Source organism: Bombina bombina, chromosome 2 (assembly GCF_027579735.1).
Source record: "Bombina bombina isolate aBomBom1 chromosome 2, aBomBom1.pri, whole genome shotgun sequence".
Classification (NCBI taxonomy): domain Eukaryota; kingdom Metazoa; phylum Chordata; class Amphibia; order Anura; family Bombinatoridae; genus Bombina; species Bombina bombina.
Genome location: NC_069500.1, coordinates 479,004,220 through 479,022,423, shown reverse-complemented (window position 1 = coordinate 479,022,423; position 18,204 = coordinate 479,004,220). Strand labels below are relative to the sequence as shown.

At 37.3% G+C, this 18,204-nt stretch overlaps 1 protein-coding gene across 2 annotated transcripts in view; it reads left to right on the top strand.

Annotated features, from left to right (window-relative positions):
• Positions 1-6,456: 6,456 nt before the first annotated feature.
• RBM19 (RNA binding motif protein 19) overlaps positions 6,457-18,204 on the top strand; it is a 145,577-nt gene continuing 133,829 nt past the window's right edge. Inside the window, exons 1-9 of one of the 2 annotated variants that reach the window (XM_053702155.1) lie at positions 6,457-6,577; positions 7,098-7,280; positions 7,399-7,524; positions 10,068-10,094; positions 11,326-11,361; positions 14,412-14,616; positions 14,858-15,069; positions 15,903-15,977; positions 17,388-17,466. In XM_053702155.1, coding sequence (XP_053558130.1) covers positions 6,542-6,577; positions 7,098-7,280; positions 7,399-7,524; positions 10,068-10,094; positions 11,326-11,361; positions 14,412-14,616; positions 14,858-15,069; positions 15,903-15,977; positions 17,388-17,466 — 979 coding nt within the window. In that variant the 5' untranslated portion in view covers positions 6,457-6,541. Of the gene's footprint in view, positions 6,578-7,097; positions 7,281-7,398; positions 7,525-10,067; positions 10,095-11,322; positions 11,362-14,411; positions 14,617-14,857; positions 15,070-15,902; positions 15,978-17,387; positions 17,467-18,204 lie in introns of both variants that reach the window. The other variant, XM_053702154.1, reaches the window with a different exon arrangement.

Genomic DNA, 18,204 nt, shown 5'->3' with positions numbered 1-18,204 from the left:
ATGGCACCTCATGGCAAAGAACTCTCTGAGGATCTGAAAAAAAGAATTGTTGCTCTACTTAAAGATGGTTTAGGCTATATGACGATTGGACCCTGAAACTGAGCTGCAGCATGGTGGGCAAGACCATACAGCGGTTTCACAGGACAGGTTTTACTCAGAACAGGCCTCGCCATGGTCGACCAAAGAAGTTAAGTGCACATGCTCAGCGTCATATCCAGATATTGTCTTTCTGAAATAGACGTATGAGTGCTGCCAGCATTGCTGCAGAGGTTGAAGGGGTGGGGGGTCAGCCTGTCAGTGCGCAGACCATACGCCGCACACTGCATCAAATTGGTCTGCATGACAGTCGTCCCAGAAGGAAGCCTCTTCTAAAGATGATGCACAAGAAAGCCCGCAAACAGTTTGCTGAAGACAAGCAGACTAAGGACATGGATTACTGGAACCATGTCTGTGGTCCGATGAGACCAAGAAAAATTTATTTGGTTCAGATGGTGTCAAGCGTGTGTGGTGGCAACTAGGTGAGGAGTACAAAGACAAGTGTGTCTTGCCTACAGTGAAGCATGGTGGTGGGAGTGTCATGGTCTGGGACTGCATGAGTGCTGCCGGCACTGGGGAGCTACAGTTGACTGAGGGAACCATGAATGCCAACATGTACTGTGACATACTAACAGGGCTGCCACTAGAAATGTTGGGCCCCTGACTCAGCCAGTTTTTCAGGCCCACCCCCCATGCCCGCCCGCTCCCCCCCATTGTTCAAAACATTTTCAGATACCAAAATTAACTGAAAGGAGTAATATCAAATACATGCCCTACTTTGCAGCATGCATAATAAGTCATTGGTAAATGGTAACATATAAATGGGAAACCAAAACACAAAATCAATTAAAGGGACATAGAACCCCATAAACAACTTTCTAATTACTTCTGTTATCAAATGTGCTTCATTCTCTTTGTATCCTTTGTTGAAGTAGCAGCAATGCGCAACTGGGAGCTAGCTTAACACACCAGGTGAGCCTGTAACAAGAAACATAGCGGCCTCCAATTAGCAGCTTGCTCCCAGTAGTGCATTACTGCTCCTGAGTCCACCTAAGTATTCTCTTCAACAAAGAATACCAATAGAACCAACCAACCACTCACACATACACACATATACATATTTATACACACACACACACACACACATACACACACACATATACACATATTTATACACACACACACTCATATACACATATTTACACACACTCAGATACACATATTTACACACACATACACACACACACTCATGTACACATATTTACACACACACTCATACAAACATATTTACACACATTCATATACACATATTTACACACACATACACACACACTCAGATACACATATTTACACACACATACACACACACACTCATATACACATATTTACACACACATACACACACACATTTATATACACATATTTACACACACTCATATACACATATTTACACACACATATAATTACATACACACACACACTGATAAACAGATACTCACATACACACATATTTATACACACACATCACATATATACATACACACACACACTGATAAACACACACTCACTCACACATACATACATACTCATACACACACACATATCTAGAGTTGGGAAAGGGCACTTGGATCATATATGTACAGTATACATAATACACTAAAAGCATAAAGGGTAGTATTTTATATCTAAAGCCTCTATAAACATAAATATCTGCAGTTGCAGGTTTCTCTGTACTAATCCATTACAATGATACGTTTATAGTAGCCACATACAAAAAAACATATATCACCCTAGCAGAAATTGTTAATATATCCTAGTCTAAGACTAATCTTTATATTGTAAGCCTCCTTTTTATAACTTAGCTATAATGTTATTACCACCATGTGCAACTGCAGCATACCTCACAATATTTCAAAATTCAAAAGAGGGACACCCCCCCAGCGGCAAAAAAATTGAAATGTGGTGGGCATGAGCAGGGGCGGGGCTTAAAAAAAATCATAAGACCAAAGTAATATAAATAAAATTCTAAATAAAGTCATATCTTTTAATACTCTTGGGCAGCAAATCAAACACAAGCTCAAACCACTGGTATAGCTATGTGAGCTCTGTATTTAAAGGGACACTGAACCCAAATTTTTTCTATCGTGATTCAGATAGAGCATGCAATTTTAAGCAACTTTCTAATTTACTCCTTTTATCAAATTCTTTTCATTCTCTTGGTATCTTTGTTTGAAATGCAAGAATGTAAGTTTAGATGCCGGCCCATTTTTGGTGAACACACTGTGTTGTTCTTGCTGATTGGTGGGTAAAGGGTAAATTCACCTACCAATAAACAAGTGCTTTCCATGGTTCTGAACCAAAAAAATAGCTTAGATGCCTTCTTTTTCAAATAAAAAGCAAGAGAACGAAGAAAAATTGATAATAGGAGTAAATTAGAAAGTTGTTTAAAATTGCATGCTCTATCTGAATCACGAAAGAAAAAAAAAAAGGGTTCAGTGTCCCTTTAATTAACCTTTGCAGAGACAGTGCTAAATATTTTTTATCTTAATTGGACATTTAATAATAGATTCTTTAAAACTGCTCTCTGCATTCCCCATTAATATTATAGATTCTGGTTTTTAAAGTTAGCAAAAATGCACAGTAACACACTGCACAGCATACACTCATACAGGCAGATACACACATACTACATACCATACACTTACACATGCAGATACACACACACTACATAGCTTACTCTTATATATACAGATACACACTACACAGCATACACCTATACATGCAGATACACACACACACTTATACATACAGATACACACACTACACAGCATACACTTATACATCCAGGCCCGGATTTAAAAAAAAAAAAAGTTTGTAAATAACTTGCTATGTCAGCAGTTGGCCCAGGGCCACTCATCCCGGCCGGGCCCCTGACTGTAGTCACCTCTGTCACCCCCTGATGGCAGCCCTGCATACTGCATATATATAGGAATCAATGTGGAAACGGCACACTTCACTTTAACAATCACCTGGTGCACTGCCATATACACATACAGCACCGAGTAGTGAAGAATCCAAACGGATGGGATCCATGTCCAGAGAAACCTCACACAGCAGGCACAGCAGGAATTTGATATCAATTCAATATGAACAAAAACCAAACGTTTCAGCCATCACATGGGCTTTTCTCAATGGTAGTCAGAAGCCAAGACGGACTTGGCTTCTGACTACCATTGAGAAAAGCCCATGTGATGGCTGAAACATTTGGTTTTTGTTCCTGCTGTGTGAGGTTTCTCTGGACACGGATCCCATCCGTTTGGATTCTTCACTACTCGGTGCTATATATATACAGGGAGTGCAGAATTATTAGGCAAGTTGTATTTTTGAGGATTAATTTTATTATTGAACAACAACCATGTTCTCAATGAACCCAAAAAACTCATTAATATCAAAGCTGAATATTTTTGGAAGTAGTTTTTAGTTTGCTTTTAGTTTTAGCTATTTTAGGGGGATATCTGTGTGTGCAGGTGACTATTACTGTGCATAATTATTAGGCAACTTAACAAAAAACAAATATATACCCATTTCAATTATTTATTTTTACCAGTGAAACCAATATAACATCTCAACATTCACAAATATATATTTCTGACATTCAAAAACAAAACAAAAACAAATCAGTGACCAATATAGCCACCTTTCTTTGCAAGGACACTCAAAAGCCTGCCATCCATGGATTCTGTCAGTGTTTTGATCTGTTCACCATCAACATTGCGTGCAGCAGCAACCACAGCCTCCCAGACACTGTTCAGAGAGGTGTACTGTTTTCCCTCCTTGTAAATCTCACATTTGATGATGGACCACAGGTTCTCAATGGGGTTCAGATCAGGTGAACAAGGAGGCCATGTCATTAGATTTTCTTCTTTTATACCCTTTCTTGCCAGCCACGCTGTGGAGTACTTGGACGCGTGTGATGGAGCATTGTCCTGCATGAAAATCATGTTTTTCTTGAAGGATGCAGACTTCTTCCTGTACCACCGCTTTAAGAAACTGGCAGTAGGACTGGGAGTTGAGCTTGACTCCATCCTCAACCCGAAAAGGCCCCACAAGCTCATCTTTGATGATACCAGCCCAAACCAGTACTCCACCTCCACCTTGCTGGCGTCTGAGTCGGACTGGAGCTCTCTGCCCTTTACCAATCCAGCCACGGGCCCATCCATCTGGCCCATCAAGACTCACTCTCATTTCATCAGTCCATAAAAGCTTAGAAAAATCAGTCTTGAGATATTTCTTGGCCCAGTCTTGACGTTTCAGCTTGTGTGTCTTGTATTGCACACGTTGTGCTTTTGGGCACTCCAGTGATGTTGCAGCTCTGAAATATGGCTAAACTGGTGGCAAGTGGCATCTTGGCAGCTGCACGCTTGACTTTTCTCAGTTCATGGGCAGTTATTTTGCGCCTTGGTTTTTCCACACGCTTCTTGCGACCCTGTTGACTATTTTTAATGAAACGCTTGATTGTTCGATGATCACGCTTCAGAAGCTTTGCAATTTTAAGAGTGCTGCATCCCTCGGCAAGATATCTCACTATTTTTGACTTTTCTGAGCCTGTCAAGTCCTTCTTTTGACCCATTTTGCCAAAGGAAAGGAAGTTGCCTAATAATTATGCACACCTGATATAGGGTGTTGATGTCATTAGACCACACCCCTTCTCATTACAGAGATGCACATCACCTAATATGCTTAATTGGTAGTAGGCTTTCGAGCCTATACAGCCTATACAGCTTGGAGTAAGACAACATGCATAAAGAGGATGATGTGGTCAAAATACTAATTTGCCTAATAATTCTGCACTCCCTGTATATATATATATATATATATATATATATATATATATATATGTTACGGTTAAAGTAAGATAGCTGCGTCCTCCTAGGATTACCTGGGTAAAACGAGCATAACCCAAGTGGCTGTGGGTAAAACCCGATGTACTGTAATTCTCCCATCTACACTTTTTTTTTTTGCCTCCCCCTGGGGGGTTCAAGGAAGGCGCCCCGCCGATCCTCTGGCATCCACCCCTAGTGAACCTTGGAAAATGAGGTTTACAAGGCGGGCAGAGGCAAAAAAGATAGTGAAGATGTGGGAATTACAGTGCATCACACTCTGAGGGAATTTATGATCATACATCAGGCTTTTACCCACAGCCCCTTGGGTAATGTCCGTTTTACCTGGGTAATCCTAGGATTACCCAATATCTGACTTTATGATTGGCTGATGGCTATCACATAATAGGGGCAGCAAACTATTTTTTTTTTAATTTTTTCAGAACAAAATCTATTGCTCATTTAAAAGTCAGAGTAAATGTTATTACATTGTCCTTTTAAATGGATAATAAACACCAAAAATGTTATTGTTTAAAAAGATAGATAATTCCTTTATGTACAATTTCCCAGTTTTGCATAACCAACACTGCTATAGTAATATACTTTTTACCTCTGTAATTACCTTGTATCTAAGCATCTGCTGACTGCTTCCTTATCTCAGATCTTTTGACAGACTTTACTATCCCTTTTTAATATGTACTTATTGATTATGCAAATCTGCATTTAATGGCCGTTCTACCAGGAGCTTTCCCTTTACTATACTAAAAGCATATATAAAACAAACGATTAATTAAAGGGACAGTCAAAACCAGAATTTTTGTTGTTTAAAAAGAAAGATAATCCCTTTATTACCCATTCCCCAGTTTTGCATAACCAACAGTTATAATAATACACGTTTTACCTCTGTAATTACCTTGTATCTAAGCTTCTGCTGACTGCCCCCTTATTTCAGTTCTTTTGACAGACTTACATTTTAGCCAATCAGTGCTCACTCCTAGGTCACTTCACATGCATAAGCTCAATGTTATCTATATGAAACACCTGAACTAATGCCCTCTAGTGGTCAAAATGCATTCATATTAGAAGCAGTCTTCAAGGTCTAAGAAATTAGTACAGTATATGAAATTCCTAGCTTTCAACTAAGAATACCAAGAGAACAAAGCAAAATTGGTGATAAAAGTAAATTGGGAAGTTGTTTAAAATGACATGCCGTATTTAAATCATGAAAGTTTTTTTTGGACTTTCAATTTATCAATAGCATTGTTCATTGCAAACATCTTACAATGCAGCAGCATTAGCAAATGCTGCAACATTCCAGCGCCAGATAAAACATTTTTCCCCAAATAAATTTAGTTAATATATTCAGTTACAGAAATAATAAAAAGTAAAAAATATACACAGATAAAACATTTTTAACACATTATGGATGAACTTTATAAGTTGGCGCCACCTGCTGATACAATATGTCAACGGACAGATAAAAAAAAATACTCAATCAGCCCAGATGTACGCTTGCGCAATGAGTCTCTGCCGTTCTGATCACGTGACCTATTCCAAGATGTCTGCGCCCACTAGCAAAACGTGAATGTAGTCGGAAATCAAAAATATTGAAGAAATCGAAAAACATGTCTCGATTAATCGTGAAGAATCTCCCAAGCGGGGTAAGAAGGGTTTTCCTTTGATTTTCTATCCCGTGTAACAACAGTGTTTGATATTTCTGTGGGTTGCGATTATAGGCGTTGATCATCTATTCTAAAAGTATTTGTCTATTATTCTGTTTATTTACAAAATCTCCAGAATGAAAACGCTAACATCAGTTATGCTAATAATAAATATATATATATATATATAAGCTTGGCACTCTCTCGGCTCTTAAAGTGGTTTATTGCAAGAGGAGAAATACGTGAATTTTCGAGGATCTTACCCCTTCCATTCTGAGAAAGGGGTGAGATCCCCAAAACAAGAGAGGTCAAGAGAGTGCCAACCTTTTTACTTGGATATCAATTTCTTGCTTGCACCCTGGCAGTGGAAGTTTTGGTGAGAGTGCCTTCATTCAAATTTCTCACTCTCTCGTAAACGTTAAACAGTTACAGTAAATAAAAGATATCTTATGATCACAAAACGTTATAATGTACACTTAACCTACATGATCTCATCTTGGTTTTTACATGTATCTTCCAGATAAAAGAACACAGGCTTCGTGAACTCTTTTCTGAATTTGGCACTCTTACTGACTGCACTCTTAAATATACCAAAGATGGCAAGTTTCGTAAGTTTGGTTTTATCGGTTACGGATCAGAAGATGAAGGCAAAGCAGCTCTAATCCACTTCAATAAAAGCTTCATTGATACATCTCGTATCTCTGTATGTATATTTTGTATTTCTTTGTAGTGAGTGAGAATTATGATATAATGACCTTTTTAACAAGCAGATATCGGTCTTGCAAGAATAGCAACTCAATAAGCTCCGTTGTTTTCTTAAGGTTGAGCTGTGTAAAGCATTTGGTGATCCCAAAAAGCAAAAGGTTTGGAGCAAACACTCACATCGTGAAGATAAGGATTTGGGAAAGAAGCAGGAAACAAAAGGAGCACCAGGAGACACAAAGACGGTGAATTGATCTTGAACATTGAACACTTAAAAAGGGCCAGTAAAGTCAAAATTTAACTTTACTGGCACAGATAGAGCATGGATTTAAAAAAAAATAAAAAAATTGTCCAATGCACTTCTATTATAACATTTACTTTGTTTTCTTGTTGCCCTTTATTTATGAGCTCAAGAGTATGCATGTGTCAAACACTATAGCGGCAGTGCCTTCACCAATGTTTGAAAGTGTAATTTTGAGTTTCATGTCCTCTTAAATGACAGTGTGTGTATGTATATATATATATATATATATATATATATATATATATATAATATTTTTCTCCCCCTCCCCCCCATAATTGTGTGTCGGCTATACAAGAGGCCGACAAACCTAAAGGGATATAAAACCCATTTTTTTTTCTTTCATGATACAGATAGATCTTTCCAATTTACTTCTATTACCAAATTCTCTTCATTTTCTTGGTATCCTTTATTGAAAAGCAGGAAGATAAGTTCAGGAATGTGCACGTGTCTTCAGCATTATACAGCAACAGTTTTGCAACAAAGTTATAGATTAACAAGAGCACAAGATGGCAGCACTATTTCCTGTCATGTAGTGCTCCAGACATATGAGAACGAGGCAAATTTGATAATAGAAGTAAATTGGAAACTTTTTTTAAAAATTGTATGTTCTATCTGAATCATGAAAGAGAAACATTTTGAATTTAATTTTTTATGTCCCTTTAAGAGAAAATCACACACACACAAATGTTGGAGTTTACTATCCCTTTAATTGAGTTAGTGAGTTCATTGGTCAGAACTTTCCATAAACACTGTCACATGATTATTTGGGCCAGATCATATTTGATGGAAATTATTAAAATTTGTCAACGCAATTATATTTTACTGTTTGGAATTAAAGTGAAGGTAAACTTTGATGAATGAAAGCCCGTTTTTTAAAAATACTATTAAAAACAGGGGCACTTTCATTCATCAAAGTTTAGAAGGCAGCCGTTTTGATTAAAAACGTACCTTTTGTTTTTTTCACAGCCAGAGCAGCTTCCCCCACCCTGAGATCCTCTCTTCACACGTCATCAATGACTAATTCAGCTTCCTCCAATCACGGCATGGCCTCAGGCAATGACTACCCTGGGGGGAATACTGTGATTTGGAGGAAGCTGGATTAGTCATTGATGACGTATGAAGAGAGGATCTCCGGGTGAGGGAAGCTGCTCTGTGCAAAGAAGAGAGGTAAGTTTTTAATCAAAACGGCTGCTTGGTAAACTTTGAATGAAAGTGCTCCTGTTTTTAATAATATTTTTAAAAAACGGGCTTTCATTCATCAAAGTTTACCTTCACTTTAATTCCAAACAGTAAAATATAATTTTGTTGACAAATTTTAATAATCTCCATCAAATATGATCTGGCCCAAATAATCATGTGATAGTGTTTATGGAAAGTTCTGACCAATGAACTCACTAACTCAATTAAAGGGATAGTAAACCCCAACATTTTCTTTTTATGATTCAGATAGAACATACAATTTTAAACAACTTTCCAATTTACTTCTATTATCAAATTTGCTTCATTCTCTTGTTATCCATTGCTGAAGGGACAGCATTGCACTACTGGCAGCTAGCTGAACTCATCTAGTTATCCAATCACAAGAGACAAACTTGTGCAGGCACCAATTAACAGCAGAACAAAATTATGGTGGGTTAAGAGAACCCACCAAAAGAAGGAATACACGTATAGCACTCTAGAACTGTTTGTAGATATATAGAAATAAACTTGGTATCAGTTATTCATGACAGATTAGTCACAAGATTTGGGGAGAGGAAAACGGAGATAATTAAAATATAACTTTTATTATAGAAATTACTACCAAAAGCATGGGAAACAAACACATTAAAAACACCCACAATATATGTTGACTAATGTGGTTGAGATACATACATCTGTATCTATGTAAATAGTTTTGTTTGTTGTTTGGTGGAATTGGAATCACAATATGATTCTGCACAGAGATTCTAAATAGTGACTTGGTTATTTTATTGTGGTCTACAAATTGTGTTGCCTTCAGTATTCAAGCACTTGTATAAGTATTTCTTAGATTACTTGTTATTGTCTCAGGAGTTAGTTATTTTATTGTGGTCTTCAAATTATATTGCCTTCAATATTAAAGCACAAATATAAATATTTCTTTGAATACTTGTTATTATCTCAGGAGTAGCACCTACATTATATTTATTAACCCCTACTTTAACAGCAGCTCCCACTAGTGTATGATATGTGCGTATTAATTTTTTATAAGGGATACTAAAAGAACGAAGCACTTTTGAAAATGGAAGTGAATTTAAGTGTCTTAAAATTACATGCTCTAGCTGAATCATGCAACTTTAATTTTGACTTTCCCATCCCTTTAATTGACCCCAAAAACTGTCCTTATTACAGAAAAACAAAAAGCTTTTTTAGAACTGGCTAAAGTAATTATTTTGTTTGCGTAAATTATCTCACTTTTGTAATTCTAGACAGACATATCCGCTAATATTTTCTTTTCTTTTGCAGAAAAAGAAGACTGAAGTCTTGGAAGAGGTAAGTGGTGCACACATCATGTAAGCCAGCATTGTTTCTGATATAACTATAACAACTGACAACTGAGCTGTCATATATATTATTTTTAGGCTGTGAGTACGTAAGAGACAGATTCAGCCATATAGGAAATAAATTTGTAATTTTATACAAAATAAAAGAAGGCGCTCCTATGGCACAAAATCTCTGATAACCAGTGATGTTCAGACAAACATTCCACATAAACGGGAGGAGTACTCACAATTGTAGTGCACTAATCAATAGTGCATTACATGGGGACTGGGTAATCAGCGCTTCCCAGATATCTCCGTCTGGTAATGCACCACGTGGGCTGGGTAATCGGCGCTTCCCAGCTATCTCCCTCCAGTAATACACCACATGGGCTGTCTTGATAACTTCAACGTTCTAAATAGATGCATTAAGCACTCAAAAACAGACTTGTTTCATATAAAATCTCCAAAACATATTCATGTTTCCCCAGATAGCTCAGCATGCTAAGGCACTGTTGCTGAGCTCTATAGCAACCCAAGGGTTGCAGGTTTGATCCCCGGTGAGGTCCACTGAGCCTTTCATCCTTCCGAGGTTGATAAAATGAGCAGCGCCTTGAAACCCTTACGGGTGATTAGCCGTGCTTTACAAGTACCCAACACATACATATATACTGTACATGTGTATTTTATTAAAATATTTGTAAAAACACTGCAATTTGTTCCAAAATCAAAATAAGGCAAAAGTATAGCACATATTATACATCCTTTACCTGATATTTTCCCACACAGTGTCCTCCATACCAGTCAGTGACCTCGTCATTAGGGCGCTGGGGGATACAAAAATATTTGTACTCAAAAAAACAATCTTCCTATCCGTACTAAAAATACTAATCTGGTCACATGACCGCTCGACTACAGGAGCATAGGGTAATCATAGGATTACCATTAGTAATATTTAAAATTACAGCATTATTTTTACCGGTCAATAGTAGTCATGAGGTTATTAAATAGAGCCCTAAAAAGATCCCCCTCCATTGAGAGCTAGATCTGTCGCTTACATGACCAGTCACATGAACGGTATAACATCTATCACATGACCCAAAAAAACCTCGACCGTAGAAGAATCCGAAACAAAAAAACTTTTTTAGGACTGGCGAAAATAATTGTTTGTTTGTTTGTTTAAACAATCTCACTTTTGTAATTCTTAACAGCCATATCCGCTGATATATTCTTTTCTTTAGCAGAAAAAGAAGAAAAAGAAGACTAAAGTCTTAAAAGAGGTAAGTGACATACCTAACATACCTATCATGTAAGCCAGTATTGTTGCTGATATAAATATATATATATTATATATAATTTGAGTACATATCTGCAAGAGACGGATTCAGTTATATATAAAATAAATTTGTCATTTGCCTGCTTTAGCTTCTCATTAATCCGTGCTTTAACCTTTTTAATTGTGGTTTATGATACATGCTCTCCATCTGAGCAGTGACTTTAGTGTGGATACTAACCATGTATTTATAGAGCTCTTTGAACCCCCCCGTACCTTAGGCCATACCGTGCTGAGTGAGCAGTTCAGCATCACCAGGAGAATCCAGGGATGGCATTGATGTCATCACTCCCTCTATACTTCACATAGAAGAAGGGTGCTGGATGTGGGATGAGTTTAAACCCCCCTCCTTCTCAGCTCCCTTAAAAGGAGATTTAAACAAGTTTTTATATTGATATAAAATTGTGCTTTTGCAAAACTTCATACAGAGGACAAAACGCAAACCTATAACCTGCAGCTGCTGGAAGCCAAACATCTTCCATAGGCAGTTTGCATCATTTTAAAAATCTAGGTTACAGATTTTTTTGTTTTTGGTTTCTCTAGGGAGTGTCTGACAAAGTATTATTTTTACACAAAAACAAAAGGTGTTAATGTCCTTTAAAGGGACATTATTCACTTGTTTCTTCTTTGCATAAATGTTTTGAAAGTTATCTATTAATATAGCCCATACAGGTGTGTTTTTTTTTTGTTTTGTTTTTTAAATGTATAGTATTGCTTATTTTTAAATAACATTGCTCTGATTTTCAGACTCCTAACCAAGCCCCAAAGTTTTAGGAGAATACCGACGTATACCTACTCCAGTTTGCTTCTGTATGTGTAAAGGGTCTTTTCATATGCACAGGAAGGGGGGGGGGGTCTGATATTTCCCACTTGCAGTGGGTGTTCCAGTAACCTTTTAAACATAGTTAAAGGGACACTGTACCCAAAAGTTTTTCTTTTGTAATTCAGAAAGAGCATGCAATTTTAAGCAACTTTATAATTTACTCCTATTATCAATTTTTCTTCGTTCTCTTGCTATCATTATTTGAAAAAGAAGGCATCTAAGCTTTTTTTTGGGTTCAGTGCTCTGGACAGCACTTTTTTTATTGGTGGATGAATTTATCCACCAATCAGCAAGGACAACCCAGGATGTTCACCAAAAATGGGCCGGCATCTAAACTTACATTCTTGCATTTCAAATAAAGATACCAAGAGAATGAAGAAAATTTGATAATAGGAGTAAATTAGAAAGTTGCTTAAAATTTCATGCTCAATCTGAATCACAAAAGAAAAATTTTGGGTATAGTGTCCCTTTAAACTGGAAACTTCTAAGTAAGTTTTTTTTTTTTTTTCTTCAAAAGGCTTTATTGAAGAAAACATATACAATGTAAAATACTCAACAATATCTATATGTATGTAAGTATCCAGTCTTCTAGTTTATTTAGCAAAACTAGCCCTTTAGCAGATGGAGAAGTATCCATTATGTAGTTCTTCAGTAAAGGTCGTCTTATATATCTTACAATTGTCCAGATACTATATCCAGTTAAAATAGTTCATAAAGGGTAGAGGAGGGATACCCACTTCTAAGTAGGTTTTTAAACGGTTTTATACTGGGTTTTTATATCAGAATCTGTGCATATTATTCTTTATAGTAGTGTCTATTACATGCAGTTATATGAACATTGGTGTATTCTGTCCCAGGGATCACAATGATCCACTGTTTGGCAGTCACCTGCTCTTTTCAAAGGGTATGTGACATGGTGGTAAAATGTTTAAGCAAACGCACTTTTTAATCATGGTCTCTAGGCACTTCTAGCAGGTCATCAGAAATACCCTTTATTTTAAATCCCAGAAGCGCTGTTGGATTAGCCATTAGATCACCTGGCATAGTTTAAAATGTGTTTATTATCATGGGAACCCCTATGTATAAATATACCTAAAGGCCCTTATTTATATGAGGATAAACTATTCTTTGAATTGCAGGTACTGTTGAGGGCCTTTTAGTCAGGTGATTACTGAGGTGACAGTGTTTCTGTAGCTGCAATTTAAAATGACCAGCTGTATTGGGACTGGGTGAACCCTACATTAACATCAAAAGGCCTCCCAAAGACCTTGTCGATTAGGATAGCCCCTTGGCTGCAAGATGCAGCATAAATGCTTATTTAATTATTTTATAGCAAGTCATTGTACGTATGAAATGCATTGTGCTGAAATTATTTTCAATTGCTTAAGTAGACAGTATACACCAATTTTCATATAACTGCATGTAATAGACACTACTATAAAGAAGAATATGCACAGATACTCATCTAAAAATCCATTAAAAAAACTTTTTGGAAAACTTACTTAGAAGCTCCCAGTTTAGCACTGTTGATGAGGTTAGGCTGGACACCCAGTGAAAGGGGCTGGGAAAGCAAGAATAGCAGACACTCCCCCTCCCATGCATATAAAAGACCCATTATACAAACACGAGAATGCTGGAATCTGTAGACATCAGTATACATCTAAAACTTTAGGGCTTGAACATTTTTACAAAAACATTCCTAGATGGGCTGTGTAACTGGATTATCTACAAAACATTTTATGCAAAAAAAAATCTAGTGTACAATGTCACTTTAAGACACAGTTATTGTCCATTTGTGCTTATTTAGCTAATACAACTGAAGATTCACAGAAGTTGTGACTATAGAGTTTAGAAAAAATATCATACGTTGTTAACTTTTTTTTTTTTTTATTAAAATTTGAACAAAAATATGTATTTTATCACACATTTTGTTAGAAAATTTTGAATCTGCTTGGTCTGTTTAAAAAACAAAATATATAATTTTTGTGGATTTCTCACTGAAATATTGCATTCAGTATCTAAAATCTTAGCACAGAGGTAATGGATCTACAGTGAAGGGGTTAAAGTGTGTTTTATTCTTAATTTAAAGACCTCTTATCGATAATTTGACTTTTGGTGATGTCTGTTCTTTATCTGACTATTATTCATTAGTTATTACTTCTTCTTTCTTGCAGCTCGAGGAAGATAATGACTTCAAGGAGTTCCTTTCTGTACATCAGAATCGGGCAAAGGCTGCCACCTGGGGCAATGATACCCAGTCAGTGGGTACCAAGAACGATAAGAGTCGTTCACAGGATGATTACCTGAATTTTGATTCTGACTCTGAGGAAAACATGAGTGAAGAAGAGGGAGATGAAGGAGATCATTTATCAGAAACAGGTATAATTACATACAAGTGCTCAGAGTGATCCAAATTAAGGGTACAAATATCTGCCTTTTTTATCATAATTTGCTGATGCACTCTAATTACAAAGTGATGCAAACTTGCTGACCTGTTTTGGTGAGTTTACTTTCACTGATGAATGCTCAAAAACATACTGTCTGTATTCTGCAGTTAGCAGTGCTAGTATTGTTCAAGAATAGTAAATGGTAACTTATCTCTTCTGTGATTGGTTGTTAGGAGATGACTCTTTAGGGAAGCTTGCTCTGAGGTCAGAGATTTCGGACATGGAATACTTGAAGTCTAAGGTAGTAAAAGAATCATCTTCTGATTCATCTGGAGAAGAGGATGAAGAGAAAGAGGCAACTGAGGGAACTGAGGCAGGGGTAAAAACTGAGGGAAAAGCCAAAGATCAGGCAAAAACAGAAACTATCAAAACTGACAAGAGAGAGGTATGTAGTTATCCTGTGCTGCAATACAGATGTATCTCATGACTGTAAATATCTGCATTTTATTATCTGAAGGAATGGAACTACCATGTCTATGAGTAAGTGCCTGTAGGGGTCGCGAAACGCGTCAGACACTTGCCTTTGTCCACTACACCTGCTTGTCTGCAATACCTTTTTTTTAATTATGATCCATGTATTTTTTGTTTGTGATTTGGAATTTAGTTTTTTCCATAATAAACATGGATTTTTGCATAGCACGTTTGTAGAGCCTACAACTTTTCACCCTGAGATTGATGCTTTACGGGCTGGTTCATCCGTTTATACTGTTACGGCTCTCCAGGAAAGGTTATCGTTATTGGGTGTGTTTTGTCTTCACCTCCGGTTCGCCGGTCAGGGAGAGATTGAGTGCTGAAGTTGTCGGAACTGGCTTCCTACATGAAATGGAACTACCATCTAGATGTTAAACTATGTCACAGAGTAAAGTAAAACATTGGTCTCTGAACTGTAAAATGCCCCAGTGCTATAGTTATGGCTTTTTTTTTTTAGTTCTGTACACCTGACATGTTTTCCAAATGCTGAATCACTTGAAGGTGGTCCAGCATATCTGTAAAATCTGACAGGAACACCTCTATGTAAAAAAGGAAGATATTTTACCTTTACAATTTCCTCAGTAACCACAACCCACTGTCCCTTTAAATCAAAGCCTTCTGCTCACCTCTCTAGAAAGAAATATATGAATTGCAGTAATATGTGTTGCAATGTTTTTGTTAAATATTTTATTTTTATTTAATTATCTTTTGTATATTTTTGCTGCTTGTTTTGTTTTTTTCATTCAGAAACCAGCTGTGCAGAATGAACCAACAACTGCTTATACTGTGAAACTAAGAGGAGCTCCTTTTAATGTTACAGAGGTAAGTATTATAGAAGTAAAACTATTTGATAAAGAATGGTCTATAATGAAGCAATGCCAGCAGGACCAGATTTACAGCCCAGGTGCCTGTAGGCACCAAATGCTGAAGTGCTCCCCACACCGATGTGCCTGCTACCTTAACTAAAATGACCGCTGGCACCCAGTGCCACCTCTGGATATTACACACAGTTCTGCATATTACATACACACCTCTGCATATTACACCCAGTGCCATCATTGTATAATACACAAATTTCTGCATATAACACACAGTGCCATGTCTGTATATTACATCCAGTGCCATTTCTGTATATTACACACCCCTGCATATTCAACCCAGTGCCATCTTTGTATATTACACAAATCTCTGGATATAACACACTGTACCATCCCTGCATATAACACAAAACCTCTGTATATTACACCCAGTGTCATCTCTATATATTACACTCAGCTCTTCATATTACACCCATTGCTATCTCTGTATATAACATACAGTGCCATCTCTGCATATAACACACACCTCTGTGTATTACACCCAGTGTCATTTCTATATATTACACACATCTCTGCATAATGCACCCAGTGCCATATCTGTATATTAAACACATCTCTGCATATAACACACACATCTGTATATAACACATATCACTGTATAATACACACATCACCACACATAGGCTACACAGGCCCCTCTCCCCCTGCACTGCAGTCTCCTCACATCAACCAGCCCCAGTTTGCCCAGGCCACTGCCATCTTGTCCCCTCTCACTTGTGTGTCCTTGCAGTGGGACCCATTACCGCAGACAATGCTTTTCAATCTGGGGTTTGGGGGGGGGGGGGTGCAGTGGAAGAGTAGAGCTCAGGGCCAGGTACAGGGAGAGGCCTTTCGAGACCCGAGAGCTTTCAGTATGACAGTATGGGCGGGAGCAGACCTCCGATTACACAGCGGTATCATGACTTATGCACATGTCACCCCTGACTGGCACATGCCCTATGCCCCTTGTCATTTCTCTGACACGTGCCTGACCTTACCAAAGATGACCACCGTGCATGCACAGTGCTGTTATTTCACTGTTGGCAGCCATCTTAGTTAAGGTTACATAGATACATATAATAGGAAGAGACAGGCGTCCCTCTATGGAGGGCGCCTGTAGGCACATGCCTACTTTGCCTTATTATGAATCCGGCCCTGAATGCCAGTATAGTAATTTACACAGACTCAGTGTTTGTTCCTTGTTTACCAGCATCTATTACACAGTCAGAAAATAAATTTGAAATACATTTATAAGATGACTCTTATGCAGACCAGCAAATGTGTATTATTTTCTTTTCTTTTTCATAAGTCTGGTCAGAAGAACACAGTATAAATGCCCTCAGTTATCTGTTGCAAAACCGTCTCTCTCTTTCAGCAAAATGTGCGTGAGTTTCTTGTGCCAATGAAACCAGCTGCGATCCGAATTGTGAGGAACGAGCATGGAAACAAGACTGGTATGTCCCTACTATGGGAAGGTCTGAAAGTGATGTTTACCCTTAACTACTACCAGCTAAAAATGTAACTGTCACACAGCGCTGGGCTTTTTAAGGACTATATACAGGTTTAGAAGGTCTAAAAATCTTAAAGGGACACTAAAGTCAAAATAAACTTTTATGATTCAGATAGAGCAGCAGTTTTAAGACGCTTTCCAATTTTCATCCATTATCAAATTTTGCACAATCATTTTATATGCAGATTTTTTGAGGCACCAGCTCCTACTGAGCAGCATGTGCACAAGCTCACAGTGTATACGTATACTAGTCTGTGATTGGCTGATGTCTGTCACATGATACAAGGGGCCAGAAAATGGGAGAAAAAAAATAAATTTGTCATAAAAAAAATCTACTGCTTATTTGAAATTCATTGTAGGTGTTGTATCATTGTCTTTTTATTATGCACTTATTAATTATGCAATTCTACTGCATTGAGTGGTCCTTTAAGAAGACTTGGGTTATTGTGCTTGCCACCCCAAAGCCCCTGAAGCAGCAATGCATTAGTATTTGTAGGCACGGCTACAACCAATTTTTTTTTAAATATAAGTATATAGCATGTATGTATGTATGTATTTTATGTTATATTTATATGGAGCATGTTATATGCCGACTTGCTTTAAACTGATAATGTAATCAAAAGTAAACGTTACCGTAAAGCTTTGTCACGCAGAAAATAGTCATAATAGAACATTTTTAAGT